This window comes from Chrysemys picta, chromosome 3 (assembly GCF_011386835.1).
Source record: "Chrysemys picta bellii isolate R12L10 chromosome 3, ASM1138683v2, whole genome shotgun sequence".
Lineage (NCBI taxonomy): Eukaryota > Metazoa > Chordata > Testudines > Emydidae > Chrysemys > Chrysemys picta.
Window position 1 is genome coordinate 169,289,609 of NC_088793.1, and position 21,263 is coordinate 169,310,871.

The 21,263-nt window shown below is 42.5% G+C and overlaps 1 protein-coding gene across 3 annotated transcripts in view; it reads left to right on the forward strand.

Annotated features, from left to right (window-relative positions):
• Positions 1-21,042, forward strand: part of UBR2 (ubiquitin protein ligase E3 component n-recognin 2) — a 109,995-nt gene extending 88,953 nt beyond the window's left edge. For all 3 annotated transcript variants that reach the window (XM_005301245.5, XM_005301244.5, XM_065589533.1), the window contains 10 exons: positions 7,543-7,610; positions 8,310-8,445; positions 9,099-9,189; positions 9,802-9,932; positions 12,316-12,424; positions 12,683-12,739; positions 15,646-15,723; positions 16,091-16,261; positions 17,080-17,181; positions 18,605-21,042. In XM_005301245.5, coding sequence (XP_005301302.2) covers positions 7,543-7,610; positions 8,310-8,445; positions 9,099-9,189; positions 9,802-9,932; positions 12,316-12,424; positions 12,683-12,739; positions 15,646-15,723; positions 16,091-16,261; positions 17,080-17,181; positions 18,605-18,746 — 1,085 coding nt within the window. In that variant the 3' untranslated portion in view covers positions 18,747-21,042. The remainder of the gene's footprint in view (positions 1-7,542; positions 7,611-8,309; positions 8,446-9,098; positions 9,190-9,801; positions 9,933-12,315; positions 12,425-12,682; positions 12,740-15,645; positions 15,724-16,090; positions 16,262-17,079; positions 17,182-18,604) is intronic.
• Positions 21,043-21,263: the final 221 nt, after the last annotated feature.

The window sequence follows — 21,263 nt, forward strand, 5'->3', positions numbered from 1 at the left end:
GCCCCCTCAGTTCCTTCTTACCGCCCGGGGTGGTCACTGGAACTGTGGAGCGCGGCATAGCTGTTCTCCACTCTCCCTAGCTTTACTCGTTAATTCTTGTAGATAGTTGTTGGTTATATACTTATAGATTAGTAGTTTTGTTGTTAATAGTTTTGTAGAGTAGTTATAAATAGTTAGCGGGGATTAAGGGGGCTTTTATCCCCCCTTTTTCCCCCGGCACGCAGCTGGGCTCATGCCCAAGGCTCCTGGCTTTAAGCCGTGCATGCCTATGCCAACGGGAGACCCTCACGACTCTTGTCTGAAGTGTGTAGGGGAGTCTCACCAGACGGACAAGTGTAAGATCTGCAAGGCTTTCAGGCCCAGGACCAAAAAGGAGCGGGACTTTAGACTTAAGCAGCTCCTTATGGAGGCGGCACTTAGCCCAGATCTTCCTTCGGCGCGCCAAGTTCCAGCACCGAGCGTCTTGGTGTGCAGCGCCCCAGCGGCGCCCTCCGGTACTGCACCACAAGGAGACACGGATAAGGCCCCACGGCACCGTCCTCCGTTGGCACCGCGTCCACCGCAAGCCCCTCGGCACCGTTCCCTGTCTCCGGGACATAAAAGACCCCGTAAGACCCAGGACACTGCCGTACGACAAGCACCGGCTCCCCCCGCACCGGTGGTGGAGTCGCATCCGGCTGCGGAGCGCCAGAGGGTGCAGGCATCATCGACACCGTTGACTCCGGCCCTGGTTGTAGGGCCGTTGAGTCCGGTGCAGACTGGCTCACCGCCTTGTCCTGTGGTTGAGCCCTGTCTCCCCTCTACGCTGGAGACATTTGCGACAGCGAAGGACCTTATCGCCCTCACGGAGCCGGCGCCATCTCAGATCACGGCAACGCATCTCCTCCGCATGGTGCAATCCAGGGGCATGCCTGCCCTGATACGCCCTCCATCTCTGAGCGTGGACTCACGGCACCGCTCCCGGTCTTGGAGCAGGTCCCGACGCCACTCGCAGTCCTGGAACCAGTCTTCCTCCCGGCACCGGTCCACTTCTCGGCACCGACCCGAGCATCAGTACCGGTCAGAGTCCAGACGCAGTTCCCGGCACCAGTATGAGCGGCGCTCCCGTTCGTGAGGCTGCTCCTGGCACCGAGTCTACAGACTGTCTTCGTCTTCGCGATCCAGATCGGGATCCCGGTACCGGCATGGCCATCGGCACTGTTCTCGATCCCAGTTCCATTCCCCGGCACCGCGCAGAGACCGCTCGCCTGTGGACCGGCACCGCTCGGCACCGTTCCAGGACGAGCCTTTGTAATTACGCTCTGTACCGCCCTGGCCCTCAAGATCGGCATCTCGTTCGTCGGAAGAGGCCTCCCGATCAGCATACCCTGCTCAGAATCAGGCTGCGGATGACTTGGGCTATTGGCAGGAGGGGGCAGAGGACCCTAGACAGGACCCTGCACATTGGTCTTTCTGGACCCCATGGGCATATCACCAAGCTCAAGGGGCTCCACCAGTGGCCTCTCGCTCGGCACACTCTGAGCCCAGGGTACCTGAGGCCACCATCTCCTGTCCTCCCCCAGGGGGCATGGAGGCTCCTGTGCCAACACCCACGCATGTCCCAGACCTCGGTGCAGGGGATCCTGCACATCAGGGACCCTTGGAGCCGGACCCACCTCTGGATCCTTTACCCCCTGAGGCATCCTCCTCATCTTCCCCAGATGAGGCGGGTGGCGGGCACAACAACCTCAGGCCCACCTCCAATAGACCTCCGTGCCCACCAAGACCTGTTACGTAGGGTGGCACAGAACATGGACCTACAGACAGAGGAGATAGTGGAGGTGGAGGACCCGGTGGTAAGCATCCTCTCAGCTGATGCCCCATTACGGGTGGCGTTGCCCATTATTTGCACGATCCAGGCTAACGCTAATGCCATATGGCAATCCCCAGCCTCCATCCCTCCCACTGCCAGAGGTGTAGAGAAAAAGTACTTTGTCCCCTCTAAAGACCATGAGTACCTCTACACACACCCTCCGCCGTGTTCTCTAGTAGTCTCCTCAGTGAACGCAAGAGAGCACCATGGTCAGCAGGCGGCAGCGCCCAAATTGAAGGACGCCAAACGCTTCGATTTGTTTGGACGTAAGGTTTACTCAGCGGGGGGTCTGCAGCTCAGAGCCGCAAACCAACAGGCGCTCTTGAGTCAGTACAATTACAACTCATGGAAATCCATGGGTAAATTTAAAGAGTTGGTCCCCCAGGACTCGAGAGAGGAGTTTGGGGCCCTAGTGGAGGAAGGTAAAAAGGTGGCTAGGACCTCCTTACAGGCCTCCCTGGACATAGCGGACTCTGCCGCCAGGACACTAGCGTCTGGGATAGCCAGGAGACGCAGGTATCAGGGTTACCGCCAGAACTGCAGCAAACCCTGCAAGATCTGCCATTCGAGGGCCAGGGGTTGTTCTCGGACAAGACGGACTCTTGGTTGCAGAGCCTCAAGGACTCCAGAACCATCATGCACTCCCTGGTGATGCATGTCCCAGGACCCCAGTGCAGGCCCTTTAGGCCCCAGCCACAGAGGTTCTACCCTCCTCCTCCTCATCTAAGACAGAAGGCGGGGGCGAGGTGGTAGATGGAGGTCGACCAGCCCCAACCCGGTCAAAACCAAGATCCTCCTAGACTACCTTCAGGGCTTAAGCAAAATTTTTGAAGGTGCGCTCGAGGACGGCGTGCTAGTCACTACCCAGGATCCATTCCCTTTATTTCGAGATTGCCTCTCCCATTCCCACCGTGCTTGGTCCCTTATAACCTCAGACCGTTGGGTCTTTCGCACGGTGGAGAGGGGATACGCTCTCCAGTTTTCTTCGTTCCCCTCCTCCCTGTCCCTCTTCAGGGACCCTTCTCACGAGCATCTCCTTACACAGGAGGTTTTTGGGCTCCTTTTTATGGGGGCCATAGAGGAGGTTCCATCAGAGTTAAGGGGCAGGGGGTTTTACTCCCGCTACTTCCTGATCCCCAAAGCAAAAGGGGGTCTGCGACCCATTTTAGACTTACGCGGACTCAACAAATTCATAGTAAAGTTGAAGTTCCGCATGGTCTCCTTGGGGACCATCATCCCTTCCCTGGAGACTGGTACACCGCCTTCGACGTGAAGGACGCATATTTTCATATAGCAATCTATCCCCCACATAAGCGCTTCCTTCTATTTGTATTAAACAACGTGCACTACCAATTTGCCGTCCTTCCCTTCAGCTTGTCCACGGCTCCGAGAGTGTTCACCAAATGTCTGGCTGTCGTGGCAGCATACCTTCATCGACCGAGGATACAGGTGTTCCCGTATCTAGACGACTGGCTGGTGCGCGGCCACACCAGGGAGCAAGTTCAAGCCCACGTCCAGATAACACTACAAACATTCCACGAGTTAGGCATCTTACTCAACAAAGAAAAGTCCACTCTGGAGCCAACCCAGAGAATAGAGTTTATCAGGGCAGTCTTAGACTCCAGACTCGCCCGAGCTCTTCTGACAGACACTCGGTTTCACACCATCACAAACATCATCCACGGACTCCAGATCTTCCCGATCACCATGATAAGGACGTGCCTCGGCCTGTTGGGACACATGGCCTCTTGCACTTACGTAACCAGGCATGCCAGACTTCGGCTTCGCCCACTTCAGGCCTGGGTATCATCGGTGTACTGTCCTTATCGGGACAACCTGAACATGGTGGTCGCGGTTCCGAACTCAGTCTTGACCTCTCTCACCTGGTGGCTGGACCACAAGGCGGTTTGCACAGGAGTGCTGTTAAACGCCCCATAACCGTCCCTGTACCTGGTCATGGACGCTTCATCTCTAGGTTGGGGCGCTCACCTCGGGGAGCACCATACACAGGGCCTGTGGACCGCATCCCAACTAGCTCTGCACATCAATGTTCGAGAGCTGATGGCGGTGCGCCTAGCCTGTCAGGCATTTCTCGGTCTCCTATATGGCCGTTGCGTGTCAGTCCTCACAGACAACACCACGGCCATGTTCTACATCAACAAGCAAGGAGGAGCTCTGTCATCTCTCCTATGCCAAGAGGCCATTTGCCTGTGGGAGTTCTGCATTGCCCACTCGATATATCTCATGGCATCGTTTCTCCCTGGAGTCCAGAACACTCTCTAGCGGACCGTCTCAGCAGATCCTTCCAGACGCATGAGTGGTCGATTCGCCCGGATATCATCCATTCCATCTTCTAGAGGTGGGGATTTCCCCAGGTCGACCTGTTCGCCTCACGCGCCAACAGGAAGTGCCATGTAGGGTACTGCTCAAGCTACGCAGAGACAAGGCACGTATGATTCTAGTCGTTCCAGCTTGGCCAAGACAGCACTGGTACACCACGCTTCTGGAGCTATTGGTACAGACTCCGATCACGCTTCCATTGTGCCCGGACTTGATCTCTCAGGACCACGGCTGACTCTGTCATCCCAACCTGCAATCGCTCCACCTTACGGCATAGATGCTCCATGGCTGAATCAGACAGAGCTACACATCCCGTGCAACAGATTCTGCTGGGAAGTAGGAAACCCTCTACACGGACCACTTACTTGGCCAAGTGGAAGCATTTCTCCTGTTGGTGCGAGCAGCGGGCCACGCCCCCCTTGCAGGCGTCAATTCCACTTATACTTGAATATCTCCTATCCCTAAAACAGCAGGGCTTGGCGATATCTTCGGTCAGGGTACACCGGCTGCTATATCGGCGTTCCACCCAGGAGAACACGCTTCCTCGGTCTTCTCTAACTCAATGGTCGTCAGATTTTTTCAAGGGCTCAGACCGTCTATACCCACAGCAACGTCAACTGGTTCCGGTGTGGGATCTTAACCTGGTTCTCTCCAAGCTCACGGGTCCCCCGTTCGAGCCATTGGCTACCTGCTCACTCCTTTACCTATCTTGGAAGACAGCCTTCCTTGTAGCCATCACTTCAGCAAGGCGTGTTTCTGAAATCAGGGCGCTCACGTCTGAGCCTCCATATGCAGTCTTCCATAAAGACAAGGTGCAGCTTCGCCCCCACCCTGCCTTTCTTCCCAAGGTGGTATCAGCTTTTCATGTGAACCAGGATATGTCTCCCAGTCTTCCATCCTAAGCCACACACCACGTGTCAAGACCAGCGTATGCACTCCTTGGATGTACGCAGGGCCCTTGCTCTCTATATTGAGCATACAAAGCCGTTTAGGAAGACGACGCAACTCTTCGTTGCAGTGGCTGACTGGATGAAAGGCTTACCAGTCTCCTTGCAATGTCTCTCCTCTTGGTTCATGTCCTGCATTCGTGCTTGCTACGACCTGGCCTGTTCCCCGACGCCGCGCCTCACCGCCCACTCCACGAGGGCCCAAGCCTCCTCAACTGCCTTCCTGGCTCACGTCCCGATCCAGGACATTTGTAGAGCGGCGGTTTGGTCATCGGTCCACACCTTTGCGGCTCACTATGCGCTTGTACAGCAGTCCAGAGACGATGCTGCATTTGGATCAGCAGTTCTGCACTCAGTGATGTCTCACTCCGACCCCACCGCCTAGGTAAGGCTTGGTAGTCCCCTAATTGGAATCGATACGAGCAAGCACTCGAAGAAGAAAAAATGGTTACTCACCTTTGTAACTGTTGTTCTTTGAGATGTGTTGCTCATATCCATTCCAAACCCGCCCGCCTTCCCCACTGTCAGAGTAGCCGGCAAGAAGGAACTGAGGGGGTGCTGGGTCGGCTGGGGTATATATCCGGCGCCATGAAGGCACCACTCCAGGGGGCTCCACAGCCGATCCACCAGGTGTTGCTAGGGTAGAAAATTCTCCGACGATCGTGCACGCAGCGCGTGCACACCTAATTGGAATGGATATGAGCAACACATCTCGAAGAACAGTTACAAAGGTGAGTAATCGTTTTTTATTAGATGGGATGGCTTGTAGGGGCTGTACTATACAAAAAGTGCTATTTTCAGAAAATGTTGAGATTCATATATACCCTGAAGTTATTGATAGAATCAATAGAAGTGGATCAGTTGCTGACATCTGCAGTACTACAGCCAAAAGTGAACACTTACAGTACTAAATCTCTGATAGCAATTTAAAAAAAAAAATGATGGTAGGTGTTTATATGGGTTTATGTTGAATTTACCAAAACAGTAGCACTTATAATCTGAAGGTATTGGAATCGTCAAGTAGTAAATTGTTTTCAAATAACAATAGCTCTTTAAATTTGCCTAAGTATTCTTCGGTTATTAAGGGAAGATTAAGTGCTCTGGAAACAGTAAATCACCTCTTCACTTGGAGTATTTGCAGTTGTCAGCATAAAAATATTCTCAAGTGTGGTGGCTTACGTTACTGTACAGTTTGTGGCTAAAATTTTTATTATGATCTTTATCTGGATTTTACTATTTGGGGTAAAGATATTCCAAGGGAATGCTTTGTGATATTTTTCTGTGGATGTTGCTTTAAATAATAGATGGTTGTATCTTCAAGGAGGTTGGTTTTTTTGTTTTGCTTTTAAATGGAGGTACTCTCCATGCAAAATGGGTGATGTTCTATTATTGCATGGAGTACTTGATTTATATTTACTGTATGTTTGCTATTTTAAGCTTAAATTTGCATTTGGTACACTAAAAAAAAACATACTGTTTTGTTAGTAGCATTATCATTCCACTGGTTACATTTATTTAAAGTAAAATTTAAAACTATGGGAATCACTAGTGCCGAAGCAGGGGTTTAAACCAAGGCTCATATTAAGCTGATTCACAGCCATATTCATATCAGCTGCTATCTTATTTTCCAGAATCAAAGCTGTTTTTTAAGTGAATCTGTAGCACAGACCATCTCAAAAATGTGATCTCAGCTGGAACAATAGCTCTGAGAGGTGTCACTTTCCCCATTCATCTCAGCGAGGTGTCGTCATCACTGGGCTTCTGAGTTAATTTAAATTTTAGCATTGTAATTAGTCTTATAAAATAGGAGAGAAAATTCACAGATTTACACGATTTCTGAGAGTGAGGTCTCATTTTTGGTGCGATAAGTCGAGATACCACAACTTATTTATTTTTCCCTTATTAAGAAGGTGCCTGTCCCAAAGAGCGCTGCAGAGATTATGGACACACTGAAGCCCAGAGATGGGAACCAGGCTCAAGTAGCCGAGCAGAGTTCAGAGAGCTGCATAATCGTATTTTAAATGTCTGCATAATCTACAGTGAGCAGTGTCTCATTTTGGTGACTCGCATGGGCAGAGCTTGGGAGAGTACCACCACTTTTTCTATTGCAGTCCTGCTGTAACCAAAAGAAAATCAGAACAGAGTGTACTATACAGTTTTATACAAATTATTTTATCTCATTTCAGTTGAAATATAAAGTTTGGAAACTAGAATAGAACCTGCTCCAGCAGCGTGCGCAAGTTCTTGAATTAATTTATTCCTCATCAAAACCTGAAAGAACTTGTCAGTAGATACCTAAAACGTTAACACACAATTAAGATAACTATAGTCTATTCTGTAGCAAAAATCGGTGCCGCTTGTTTGTTGTGTAATTAATACATTTTTGTTTTTTTATATATTCAGCACTGGTGCCTAATGAAAAAAGTGGAAATCTTCCATGCATTCTTGATATTGACATGTTTCATTTATTGGTAAGTTTTTCAAAATGAATACACCTACACCTTTGATCGTATAGGTTACATCTACACTGCAAAAAAACCCCATGGGGCAGTGAGTCTCAAAACCTGGGTCAGCTGAGATAGTGTGAGCCCCATGAGTGTATGGGGCTAAAAATTGCAGCGTAGATATTCCTGCTCAGGCTGGAGCCCAGCTCTGAGATCCTCACTGGGTTTCAGAGCCCAGGCTCCAGCCCAAGCCGGGACAGCTACACTGCCACTTTCAGCCCTGTACTCTAAGCTCGAATCAGTTGCCTCAGGCTCTGAGACTGACACTGCAGGGCTTTTTGCAGTGTAGATGTATCCTTAGGCATCTTTTATATGTCAAAGCTGCAGCTATGTATTTTCTTCATAACCACAAGAGTTTTGAGGAAAAAATACAGCAAGTTAGGATACCTTCTCACAGATGTTTAGATTTTTTAATATTTATTGCTATATTACAGTTTATCCTCCGACTTGGGGAAAAAAGGCAGGGAATGTTATGAACCCTGCATTATTTGATAGTTATCCCTATGTCACGTGAAGGAATGGTTTAACTGGTCTTAAAATTAGTCCCATCGAATGTACTGCAGCACTAAGGATGACGTCAAGAAAAAACTGACTGATTCTTGAGGCTGTGGCACGGAAGGGGGAAGACATTCATTCTCTTACACTCTCTATTTTTCTCTATTACAGGTAAGCTTGGTGCTCTCTTTTCCTGCCATATACTGTCAGGATTTTTCAGGGGTTAGTCTTGGCACTGGAGATCTTCACATCTTTCATCTTGTCACAATGGCACACATAGTACAAATTTTACTTACTTCATCAACAGGTAATACCTCCTTTTTTGTTTCACTATCATTTTTTTTTTTTAATGAACACTAATGCTGGGTCTACACTTGAAAGTATAGCTATGCTGCTATTTCGTACCAGCAAAGTACCCTTAGTGCTAATTAAAAGCATACTTTATTGGTCACACATCACCCCCCCACCCCCACCCCCCAGCCAGCATAACTGTGCTGGCAAAAGTTTATGGCATAGGCTGGGTTAAACTTTTGTTTCCTGAAGAAAATAATCTGTGCTTACTAAAGAAAGGAATTAATGCTTCCTGCTTTTAGTACTCATGTAACAAGAGGGACTGGGTATGGTATATTGTGCAAAAAAGATCTGTTCTGTGTGACATTGGCAGCCAGACCTGATCCCTGGGAGGAGACAAAACAATCTTTTGCTTGTTTTCTAATGGGGCATTTCACTTGTTTGTTCTTGGCCTTCTTGTCAAAATTTGGTTTACGTCATTAGTTTAGATGTTTGATACCGATGATAATATAGCCGGGTCTTTAATGCTTCTTTTATAAGCACCTGTGGTATTCAGAGCTTCACCTCCTCTCTCAACTATTTCTAAAAAAAAAAATTTGTCCATTAAAAATAATTAAGTGATTTCTAGGTTTAGAATTGTACCTGATTTATTTTTTCTTTGCTCTTCAGAAGAAAATGGCATGGACCAAGAAAACCCTAATGGTGAAGAAGAAGTAGCAGTGCTTACTTTGTATAAATTTCTTTGCCAGCATACAGGAAGGTAAAATGATAATCTCTAGTTTACACAACCATTGTTTCCCTCCTGCTCCCACCACCCATCTGTAACACCATATAAAGGCTGAATTTGATGTACTGATGCTGTTAAGAGAATCAGATTTTAAATTCAAAAGTTCTTGTTCCTTGTGTGCTACCAACTAATCCTGGTTCATGACTGACTGAAAAAAGTCACATGACAAATCAGAAAATTTCTGTAATTTATCTCCTTAGAGTTCAGTAATACTATACTGTAGAATAATTTTGATCAGCCATTTGGCATATGTAAATAAATCTTGATAGTTTGCAGCTGAGTTCCGAGAACTTATTTACTTTTTAGCCACTCAGCTTCTCCCAAATTTGATTCCTATTGTGTTATCTGTTGAAATTAGAGATTCATAAATATTTATCTTCCCATTAGTGTTAGCTTCAAAGTAAACACTCTCTTTACCTGACATTTGTTTCAGCCAAAGTCAAAAACTGCTCAATATGAAGTATGGTCTAACTTTTATTAAACATACTGTTATTTAGCCCAGCAGCTTTATATTAGCTCTGTTTTCTTAACTTAGTCATAACATTTTACACACACACACAGTAATTTTATTCCTTCTGTTTTAAGTGCCTTGAAAGAAATGTCCTCAGGCTGGCATCTGTGCAGGAGTATAAAAGCTGGAATTACGCCTTTCCTGAGATGCTCTGCTTTGTTTTTCCATTATTTAAATGGAGTCCCAGCACCATCAGAAATTCAAGGTAATGTCCATTTATTGCTAGATGTACAGGGACAGCTTTATAAATGGCATGGAAAACAATGATTTAAATGCTAACGAAAATAAACCACATTAAACTTTCCTTTCTGTAGTAGCTGAAATTAAAACATGCTGACTTACTAATGATTCAGGACTATATCTGCACAAAACTGCAAAGCAACAGAAAAGGTTTTTTTTAGTTTTTAAAAAGTCACTTTTTAATTAAAAATAGGCAAAATCCAAATAATTTTGCACGGTTGTATCTTTGTGTTTCAAAATAATATAGGACATGAAATTGATATTCTAGTGGTTAAAAAGAAGTAAAGGTTCATTGCTTGTTTGAAATTTCATCTTTATTACCTTCAGCATTCTTCTCGTACGAGACCTGCTCCTGCTCCCTTTGAGTTCAATGAGATTAGCAGCAGGCCCTTAATTTTGAATTAATTTTCAAATGTGAGAGTGTAAACATAGTGTAACACTAAGTTGAATTTATGATAGCAACAACCGTAGCTCAGTTGCAGCTATGGTTCATATAGGGTCTAAATATAAGTCTGGAGGTGTTAGTCATAATCAAAAAGAAAAGGCACATATGAACTCACACTACTCTAGAATCCCCATATTTAAAATTGAATTATTTGATATTTTAATTCTGAACTAAAATTAAAGTCAGTGGTTTTTTTCATATAGGCTATTATCAAGACTAGTTCTTGCTGTGTAACATTTCCTTGAGTTATGGCTCCTCAACAAAATGTTGAAAAGAGTAAAGGATAGTTTTCATAGAATAATAGAATATTAGGGTTGGAAGAGACCTCAGGAGGTCATCTAGTCCAATCCCCTGCTCAAAGCAGGACCACCACTAACTAAATCATCCCAGCCAGGGCTTTGTCAAGCTGGGCCTTAAAAACCTCTAAGGATGGAGATTCCACCACTTCCCTAGGTAACCCATTCCAGTGCTTCACCACCCTCCTAGTGAAATAGTGTTTCCTAATATTCAACCTGGACCTCCCCCACTGCAACTTGAGACCATTGCTTCTTGTTCTGTCATCTGCCATCACTGAGAACAGCCTAGCTCCATCCTCTTTGGAACCTTCCTTCAGGTAGTTGAATGTTGCTATCAAATCCCCCCTCACTCTTCTCTTCTGCAGACTAAATAACCCCAGTTCCCTCAGTCTCTCCCCGTATGTCACGTGCCCCAGCCCCCTAATAATTTTTGTTGCCCTCCGCTGGACTCTCCAATTTGTCCACATCCCTTCTGTAGTGAGGGGATCAAAACTGGACACAGTACTCCCAGGTGTGGCCTCACCAATGCCAAATAGAGGGGAATAATCACTTCCCTCGATCTGCTGGCAATGCTCCTACTAATAGAGCCCAATATGCTGTTGGCCTTCTTGGCAACAAGGGCACACTGCTGACTCATATCCAGCTTCTCGTCGACTGTAATCCCTGGGTCCTTCACTGCAGAACTGCTGCTTAGCCAGTCGGTCCCCACCCTGTAGTGGTGCATAGGATTCTTCCTTCCAAAGTGCAGGACTCTGCACTTGTCCTTGTTAAACCTCATCAGATTTCTTTTGGCCCAATCCTCCAATTTGTCTAGGTCACTCTGGACCCTATCCCTACCCTCCAGCATATCTATCCCTACCCTCCAGTGTATTGGACTGTATGCAAGACTTTGAGTGAAAAACACTCCCTTCTTCCCTGAACTTCTGTTTTACATAAGTGGGCTTTCCAATTTTTTCAATCTGGACCACATCTTAACAGGGGGCTCATTTCATGAGCCATACCTGGCACTAACTGGCAACCTTATTTGCACTACCATTGCTTGTCCTATATTTGTTTTGTGAATAAATAGAGAACTTCAGTCTCCAGGACTTTCAATCTGGCACCTCTGACCAGCCTTAAATTCTCACTACATCTTAATGTGCAGTGTGTGTGCGGGGGGAGGGAAGTCACACTTTTGCATTATAATTAAGGCTACGAGTATGTCCAGGGAGGTCGCGGAAGTCACAGAATTTGTGACTTCCAGAGACCGCCGTGACAGGGGTGGGGGATCCCTCCCCAGCACCTTTGGTGGCAGGGGATCCCCAGCTCCCAGCTGCTGGGCAGGGGTGGGGGGCTGCAGCTCGCTGCTGCTGCTGCATGCAGTGGGGCATGGTGCTGGACCCTCCTCCCTCCCTATTTTGTCAGGGATGTTTTTAGTAAAAGTCAGGGACAAGTCACATCTTCTGTGAATTTTTTCATTGCCCGTGACCTGTCCTTGACTTTTACTAAAAATATCGATGACAAAATTATAGGCTTAATTTTAATCCCCGGTTAGGGTTGTTTTATTTACTGTTGGTGAAATCTTGCTAATGCAACTATTTATTGTCTGTCTTTTTCTGCATTTACAGTAATTGGGGCAAGCCAATTTGAGCATTTATGTAGCTATCTTTCCCTGCCAAACAACCTCATTTGCCTTTTTCAAGAAAATAGCAAAATTATGAACACATTAGTAGAAAGGTATGAAACTTTTTTCTTTAATTCCTACATAAAGTATGCTACACCAGAAATTAGTGTAAATATTTTCCCAGTAATGCATATATTTGGAAGAGAAAGATGAATGTATTTTTAAAATTACCTGTAAAATACAGAAGTTTATGGAAGAAGTCTTTTGGGATGGAAAGTATAACAAATAGAACTATATTTTTTACTTGTTAGTAGTTGTTCCTCTATAGTACTGTCTAATGAAGGCTAAAAGGCATCTTTTTTCTGTTGAAGTTGGTGTAGTGACAATGAAGTAAAAAGGTACCTGGAAGGCAAAAGACAAGCCATAAGGTGAGTATGGAGGGATTTTAGGATGGAGGAGAAAAGTTATTTATTTCCTCTTCTTCCCCCGCCCCCCCCCCCCCCCGAAGAACTGAGATATATTTAATTAAATATAGGGAGAGTGAAATATTGTTTAAATTTTCAGAGATTTTTGTGAATCCAGAATGGATCATTATAATCCATCTCATTTAGCCTCCTGCATAACACTCAGGCCATAGAATTTCATTCAGAAGTTCCTGAATCAAGCCCATAACCACTGGTTGAGCTAGAGCATATCAGTTTGAAAGACATTTAATTAACCTCCAACTGATATGTAAAATTATTTTTAAATTGTCTGCTCTAAGAAACAAAACTTTTTTTTCTTTGAAATCAGGTAGACATTTGAAAGCAAAATTGTCTGGTCTGTTAAATGTATTTCTACTCATAAAACAATTAAATGAAGCTCAGGATGTTTTTAATGCCTAGCAGTTTTAAAGAAGATTGTTTATTTACTCAGAATGGAGGCTAAATATTGGTACCTCACTATTCAAGTAATTTAACACACAAACAAATGGTAAAACTCTATCATGAAAACTTATTTTTACACTTAAGTTCCGTACTAAATGGTATTAAATGAATTTTCTTCTTAAGCCTGTACATAAAAATGCTGGATTAATACCCAGCTATGACAAAAATCAGTACATTACACCGCTACCCCAATATAACGCTGTCCTTGGGAGCCAAAAAATCTTACCGTGTTATAGGTGAAACCGCATGATATCAAACTGGCTTTGATCCGCCAGAGCGCGCAGCCCCGCCCCCCCGGAGCACTGCTTTGCCGCGTTATATCCGAATTCGTGTTATATCAGGTCGCGTTATATAAGGGTAGAGGTGTATTTATTCAGTCAGTTGATTAAATGATAGACTACCAGTTTTAAAATGAAGATAATTTCAAGTTATAATATTCTAATTGAATAGTTGAAAGTTTTTTTTTTTTTTTTTTCCCCATTTGATTGTTAGGAATTTTTTTACATCTGTTTCTGTTGTTCATCCTATACTATTAATGAACAGATAAGCAGGTTACAGATGGTTAATCCGGTGGTAGGTCTTTTATCTCTCAGCATGTCACAGTGCACTGCTTCTTGTACAACCTTGAACTTAGATTGCACAACCTTATAGATTGTCTTATTGTTTCTGAAGATATTAACATTATTAAAACTCACATTGTGTAGAATAATGGTTCTTAACCTATTTACCATTGTGGGCTGCATATGCAGCTCTCTCTGGGTTATGTGGGCTGCATCCACACATATATATACACACTACAGTAAAAGCTGTGTTATCCGGCACTTTACCAACTGGAAAGCTGTAGTAACGTCCGGTTGGTGCGGGACCAACAGGTTCCCCACCTGGCTCTGTGTAGCTTCCCGGAAGCGGCGACATGTTCCTGCTGCCCCTAGACAGAGAAACAGCCAGGGGGCTCTGTGTGCTGCCCCTGCCCCGAGCACTGGCTCTGCAGCTCCCATTGGCCAAGAACCGCAGCCAGTGGGAACTGCCGAGGCCGGCATCTGTGGGTGGAGGCAGCGCGCAGAGCAGCCTGGCCGCGCCTCCGCCTAGGAGTAGCAGGGACATGTCACTGCTTGTGGGGAGCTGCCCAAGGTGAGCGCTGCCCAGATCTGGCACCCCAAACCCCTGCCCTGAGGCCCTTCCCACATCCAAACTCCCTCCCAGAGCCTGTGCCCCGCACCCCTCCCATGCCCCAACCCCTAACCCTGAGCCCACTCCTGCACCCAAACTCCCCTCCTCCATTGGTAAGTATAACACCTAGTTAACTGGAATTTTTGACTTAGCAGCACCCCCCAGTCCTCCCACATGCCGGATAGCAAAGCTTTTACTGTACGTGTATGGCCCTGAAGATGTTACATGGGCCACAACTCTGTGCTGATTAGGCTGCAAGCAGGCCGCAGGTTGAGAACCACTAGTGTAGAATCTGGAGGGAAAATAAAAAGGTCTTGACATTAATATTCATGATTTCCCAATTATATAAATATTCAGTGTTGGTAAGGAAGAAAAGAAACACAAATGTACTCCTTGTAGCAGAATTGGAGAATGGCTGCTTTCAAAACAATATTAGTTGTATCAGAGACTTGCGTATAAAATTCTGATCCCTTAGCAGGAGAAATGTTCATATAATCCTATCGTGTATCAGGATGAAACACTGTCTAAAGTATGCAAATGAAAGAATATATAATTCTAGGACTTTTCTTGAGCCATAAAGGAGAAATAACAAAAATATGACTCCATGCAAACCAAATCTAGTATGTTTCAATTGTGGGAGGTTGGATTCCTTTGTGGTATATCAGTTTGAGGCTTATCACATCAAGCTAAAAATGGGCTGCCGTTTAACTATTCACGTGCGCAGAGAGGAAGAAAATTAAGGCTTGTGAGTAGTGCTATGAAACAGCAAATGGAACAGTATCAAGTAAGGGCTTATCTATGCGGTGAGGTATTGCAATCAAGAAGGGTGTGATATCTAAAGCACACTAACTTGTGCATTAATTGGTCTATGTAAACCCTGCTGATGCACACTAGAAGTTCATTAGTGTCCTTTAACATAGCACTGGGACTGAATGTGGTTCCAGCATGCCTCCACCAATACTTATCAGGTAATCATATACATTATTACATTGATTTTATATTAAATCATAGAACATTTAAAGAAATGTGTGTTCACAAGTAATTTTTATATCAAATTTCTTACCCCCACATGCCATTTTAATGTTTTGTCATAGATATGGAGACTGGTGTAAGATATAGAAGACAAAATTGAGTGTTGATCACTTACATAAGATTGTTACTGAGGTAACACTTGGGGAAATATGAGTTTGCAATGATTGTGTCCACTATTTGTTAAACATGTGATTGTTTCATTTTAGCTATGCAAGAGAATCTAACAAATTAATAGACCTTCCAGATGATTACAGCTGCCTCATTAATCAAGCATCTAATTTCTCGTAAGTTTTTTATGCAATTATGATGGTGAGCTTTAAAAGCCATTTGTTGCTTTTGATGAACGGGAAAATCTTCTAGCATGAGCGCCTTGAAAAGATTGTTTAGAAAATCATAAAGTAAATGGCACATGTTCACTGCCGTCTTTTCTGCTAAAGTGCCTTATCTTAGTTACTTATGTCAATGAAACATAAAGTGGAAGTGTTGGGGGAGGGGCGAATTTAGAATCTGTAACTTCATTTAACTGGAGAAGTTTCCAGAATAAATTTGAATCTATTGATTATCATTTAAAGTACTGAACTATAACTCCATAGTAAAGATTTAACTGTATTCACCTACCTGTATGGATTTTTTTTGTTTGCTTATGTAAAGGTGTCCAAAATCAGGTGGTGATAAAAGCAGAGCACCAACATTGTGCCTTGTATGTGGGACCATGCTATGTTCTCAGAGTTACTGTTGTCAAACAGAGTTAGAAGGGGAAGATGTTGGAGCCTGTACTGCACATACATATGCATGTGGTTCTGGAGTGGGTATATTTCTCAGGTAAGGACTTCATTGTATCTAAATTTTTATTAATAGGGTACATGTTGTACGTGGGCATGAAGTGAATATTTCTATAAATGTGACTGTCATTGCACTGTATGTAAGGACAATGATGTTCGTAGAAAAGAAGTTAGTTAATAGTTGCACAAAAAATAGAGTATTTTTTTTATCTTCGTTGCACTTCAGAATTTTTAGGAGTTTTTATTTTTGATGGAATAAGATCTCTTGGAAGGTCCAAAGCTAATCAGAAAAAGGATGTGTGCCATGTATTGTGTAACATTTCAGTGGAAATAAATGAAATGATCATGGTAAACTTTCTATTTTTCAGAAGTCATGAAAATAACTTTGATGTAAAAGTTAGCTCTAAATTAATTTCACAGGAATAAAACTGTGGCATCAGGTTATAATAATTGCCCCAACTGTTGACACAACAATACATGTGCATTGAAGGATTAGATCACACAATTTGTTTCAGGTTTTTCCTAAACATTTGTTAATGAGAAGCAAAACTGATGTATTTTCTTGCAGTGTTCTTAAGTAGCTTCCAAATAGATTAGTTCAGGAACGCTGATAATTATGCTGTAACAGATAAAATGTGGAACAACATTTTGTTTGAACTATTTTATTATATGGCGTAGGAGGGATATAAATATTTTCAGATGGTTTAAAACTTACATTTTAAATTCCACAGTATGTGCAGATTATACAGAATCATAGATACGTTAGAGTTGCAAGAAGCTAATGTTTGTGAAAATACCAAAAATGTGGTCACATCATAAAGTTAATGACCAAAATGTCTTGGCGCTCTCTCTGTGCAGAGTACGAGAATGTCAAGTGCTATTTTTAGCTGGAAAAACAAAGGGCTGCTTTTATGCTCCTCCCTATCTTGATGACTATGGAGAGACGGACCAGGGACTCAGGTACTTTTTCTAGCACAGATTTTAAAATGTTCATTGAAACACTTTTTTACCCTCAAAAGCAGTTGGTTCATATAATAAGCTTAGTTATATATTAAATAATTTATAACTAAGCTGCTAAGGTTGGGCAATAATGTAGTTGTGTGTGGCGGTAATGTCTAAAGCAAACCTTTTAAAAAAATATTTACTTTGTTAGAAACCTCTGATGAGAAATAATTTGCCTGGTATAAAGAGGTTTCCTGAAGGGGGTAAATTCTTGAATAATGTCTCAGCATCTCTGAGATTCCATAGACAATACTATTGACAAATATATATCCTACTTTTTATGCACAATTTGTTTATTAAATATAGCTAATTATGTATATATGTCTATATCAGATGAAAACCTCCTGTTCCAAGTTGACTTAAAGTAGATCTGCATGCTGGTTTCTGTGCTGAAGTCTTTAATCTTAGGGGGAGGGGGTAGCTTGGCGTTCAGTAGCATTTACCCTTATAGATAATGGAACCAGATCCTTGCAAATGGTCAGAATCATAAATTGTAAGCTGGTGGTGGCGGCATACAAAGATTGTTTAAAGCTCACCTTTATATTGCCCTAATCCTGGTGCTGCTTTGTACTTGCTGTTCTCCCAGCCCTGGGGCTGCTTGTAACTTATGCCACCATTTAACAGTCACAGGGAACTAAAACAGGCCAAGTTTTGTGTCATGAGGGTGGGTTCCCCCACCCCTTTCTGTATCAGTGTCACCTTTTGTCCACAATGCTGGCAGGAGATGAGGAAAATAGTGTATTTGCCTATGCATTGCCTGATACACTCCTGCCAAGGTCATTCTTACCTGGGTCAGATAAATGAAGCTTGTGCTATACCACTGGTGGTATTTGACTATATAGTGGCCTCATTGCACCTGACAATTTGATCCTCTATTTCCACTGGCTTCAGAGGGGAACATGCCTTCCCTAAGCAGTTTTCTCCAGGTTTGCCTTAATACATACATCACCTATAACCAGATAGCCCAAATGTAGTGGGGTTGAGAAGCATGCCATGATTCTCACCTTAATTTCTTCTGCTTTTATAGATTATTTTTTCTCCAATATGCCCCCTAGTGTGTGGAAGCATAGGGCCCAAAACTAAGTTAGTATCTCTCCTCATCTTGAAGAGATGACATGTATCTACACAAATGTAAAGGGCTGTCATTTTTAATTATGCTCATTACACAAGATGAAAATTTTGTGACTGTAGGGGGTCAGACAAAATACTACAGGATTAAGTTACTTTGGCATCGACTCTGTTGCAAAAATTGCATTGAAAGTATTATACATACAGTAACATTAAAAGATCATATAACTGTTTTGTGTATTATTTGTGAGTATGTAACTGCTCTATAACACTTCACAATTGTAAGTTTCCTAATAAATGTATTCTTTTTCAGGCGTGGAAATCCCTTACACTTGTGCAAAGAACGGTTTAAAAAGATTCAAAAACTCTGGCAACAGCACAGTATCACAGAAGAAATTGGACACGCACAAGAAGCAAATCAAACACTAGTTGGCATTGATTGGCAGCATTTATAATTGGTTATCATCTGAAGACTGGAACTTTATTTATGATGATTTTTGTAACCCAGTAAGTTTTTCAAACAAAAGAGGGATTAGGGAAAAAAAAATTTGAGGAAAATAAAGAGACGATTCCAGTCCTTCTAGTTAACCTTTGTTTTCCAATTTATTTTGTAAAGTTCCTGGTTACAATAACCATGTAAACTTTTTTTCTATGTAAGCAGGTTTTACTAGTAGTATTATTTGCACTGTGCTTCCTTCACATGAAACCTCTTGGGGTATAGAACCTGGGCAAATGAACTTAAGTTTGTGGGACAAAAGAATGACTCTTGGAAATCTGACTCTGATTTTTCTAATGAACTACAAGAGGGGAAAAAACTGCTGAAATGGAGACTAGATTAAGCACAATTATGGATTGTGTTTTGCCCTTTGCTAGTAATCTGAGCCGGTTTACTTTATTTATTATTCTACGTTTTAATACTTAAACTGTGTACATGCAATGGAATAAAGTAAGGATGAAAATAATGTAGCAAATGGATGTATTTGTCTGCATCAATGGATAACTCTTAAACTCGGTGTATCTAAAATTTATTTTTTAATTTGTATTCTTGCAGATTTTTTTGCCTTCCAGTTGATTTTCTTTTTACTAAAAGAACTAGCACTATCTTACAAGTAAAACAGTTCAATTTAAAGCTATTTCTGGAGCATTGCACTCCTTACACCTATTGTGTGGTTTGCAATTTTAATATAGTGGGGAAACCTTTTCATTTTTCATGATGTGATTGTTTTCCCAAATTTAAAGGGTTGACATTGTGTTTTAGAAGATGTCTTAAGACAATGGCAATATATTAAAAAAAGTCACATTTTTCTTCATTTTTGACTTCCATATTTGAAGGTGCAAATCCCACCTACATCTTATTGCGGTTTCCTAATTTCAGGTCTTCAAATAGAAACTCTCAGACAAAAATGAATCATTTTCTCTGTATATGAAGGACATCTGTCACAGAGCACTTGTTTGCTCCTGTTCATTTCCTTTCAGTTGTACCTTCAAGTACATTTACTTTCTGACATAGTAGACACTTGACTAAAGCTCTGTAAAGATGTTTGTCTATAGTATATTTTATAAATATATTCTATATCTGCACAGATTTTGCACTTGGTATGTGGGTGCCTGAAGGTATAGTTGTATGTAGTAAATGCAATGTTAGACCCTCAAGAAATCTCTGAATGACATACTTTCTGATAGAAAATCCATAGACTTAATGCCTTCCAAGTTTTTGGTAAGTTATTCAAACAATTTATATACGTAGTCCTGAGTTTTAATAATCAAAGTGATTCTTTTACTGAGGCTTGCTTTTGATTTCCTCTTCAGCCCAGACAAGCAATCCTTTCTGTGGCTGCTGTCTTTATTTACAATAGGCTTGATTGGATTGTTTGTATTTTTACAGATTTAATGTTTCAGAATAATTCTGTATATGTTACAGTGTACAGGACAATTCTCCACAGGCTCGGAAATAGTCTTGTGTTAAGATGTAGACAATACAAAATAGGCAAACTGAACAATTATCAACTCCTATTTCTTAAAGCTGGTATTAGATACAACATTCTTGTCTCTAATGTCTCTTTGATCGTCATATATACACCTCACTCTTTTATAAGAGAGCTGCAAAATCTGCAGAAAGAAAATCAGCATTAAAGTTCCATCAGTCTACCCTTCCTCCTCTTAGTTATATATCAACTTCTTGCTGTGCATGTCATAAATTTTTTTTTTCTGCAACACTATTTCTTTTACTGAAAGGCTTGCTGCTTCTGCTTTATTCCACCTGTCTAGGGAACTTAGTTAAAATGGCATTGAAAAAAATCAGTTTTATCATGGGCATAGATATTCTAGAAATAACAAAATGGTATCTGCCACAATTCATTACACTGACAGATTTTCTGGGTAAATCAAAACATTGATAGAAGGCATTTTTCTCATTTTTCTGAGATGCAGAGGGTTGAATGGATTGATGGAATTATGGCTGCAAAAAATAGCAAAGTACACAATTTATCCTGTTTTCTGTAAATTTAGTCATTCTTACTTAAACTTTTTCTTTTCTGATTTGTTTTGCATGTATTTATGTTCATGGTAGAAATATTTATATAACATAATTTTGGTATCAGGGAAGAAATACCTGTAATAAATCGGCTACAACTTTAATATCTGTGGACTACTTGTAAAATTTGGAATGTATCATATGTTTAAAAAAAAAAAAAAAAGAAAAGAAAAAAAGTTGCAAGTATCAAAATAAATGATTTAGGTGTTGACATTAAATACTTTTTAAAATCTTATTTATTTTTAGAAAAAGTTTTGCTGAACTTTGGAATTAACTTCAATTACCTTGTTGCTCCGTAGTGTTTATCACAAGATAAGAGAAATACCTGGATATGCAACACCTGCAGTTCTCTGACTAAAGATGATTATAATATTAGTGTCAATTACTTTAGCTAACTAACCCTGTCTTGACCTCTACCAAAAAGTCTGATCATCATTTA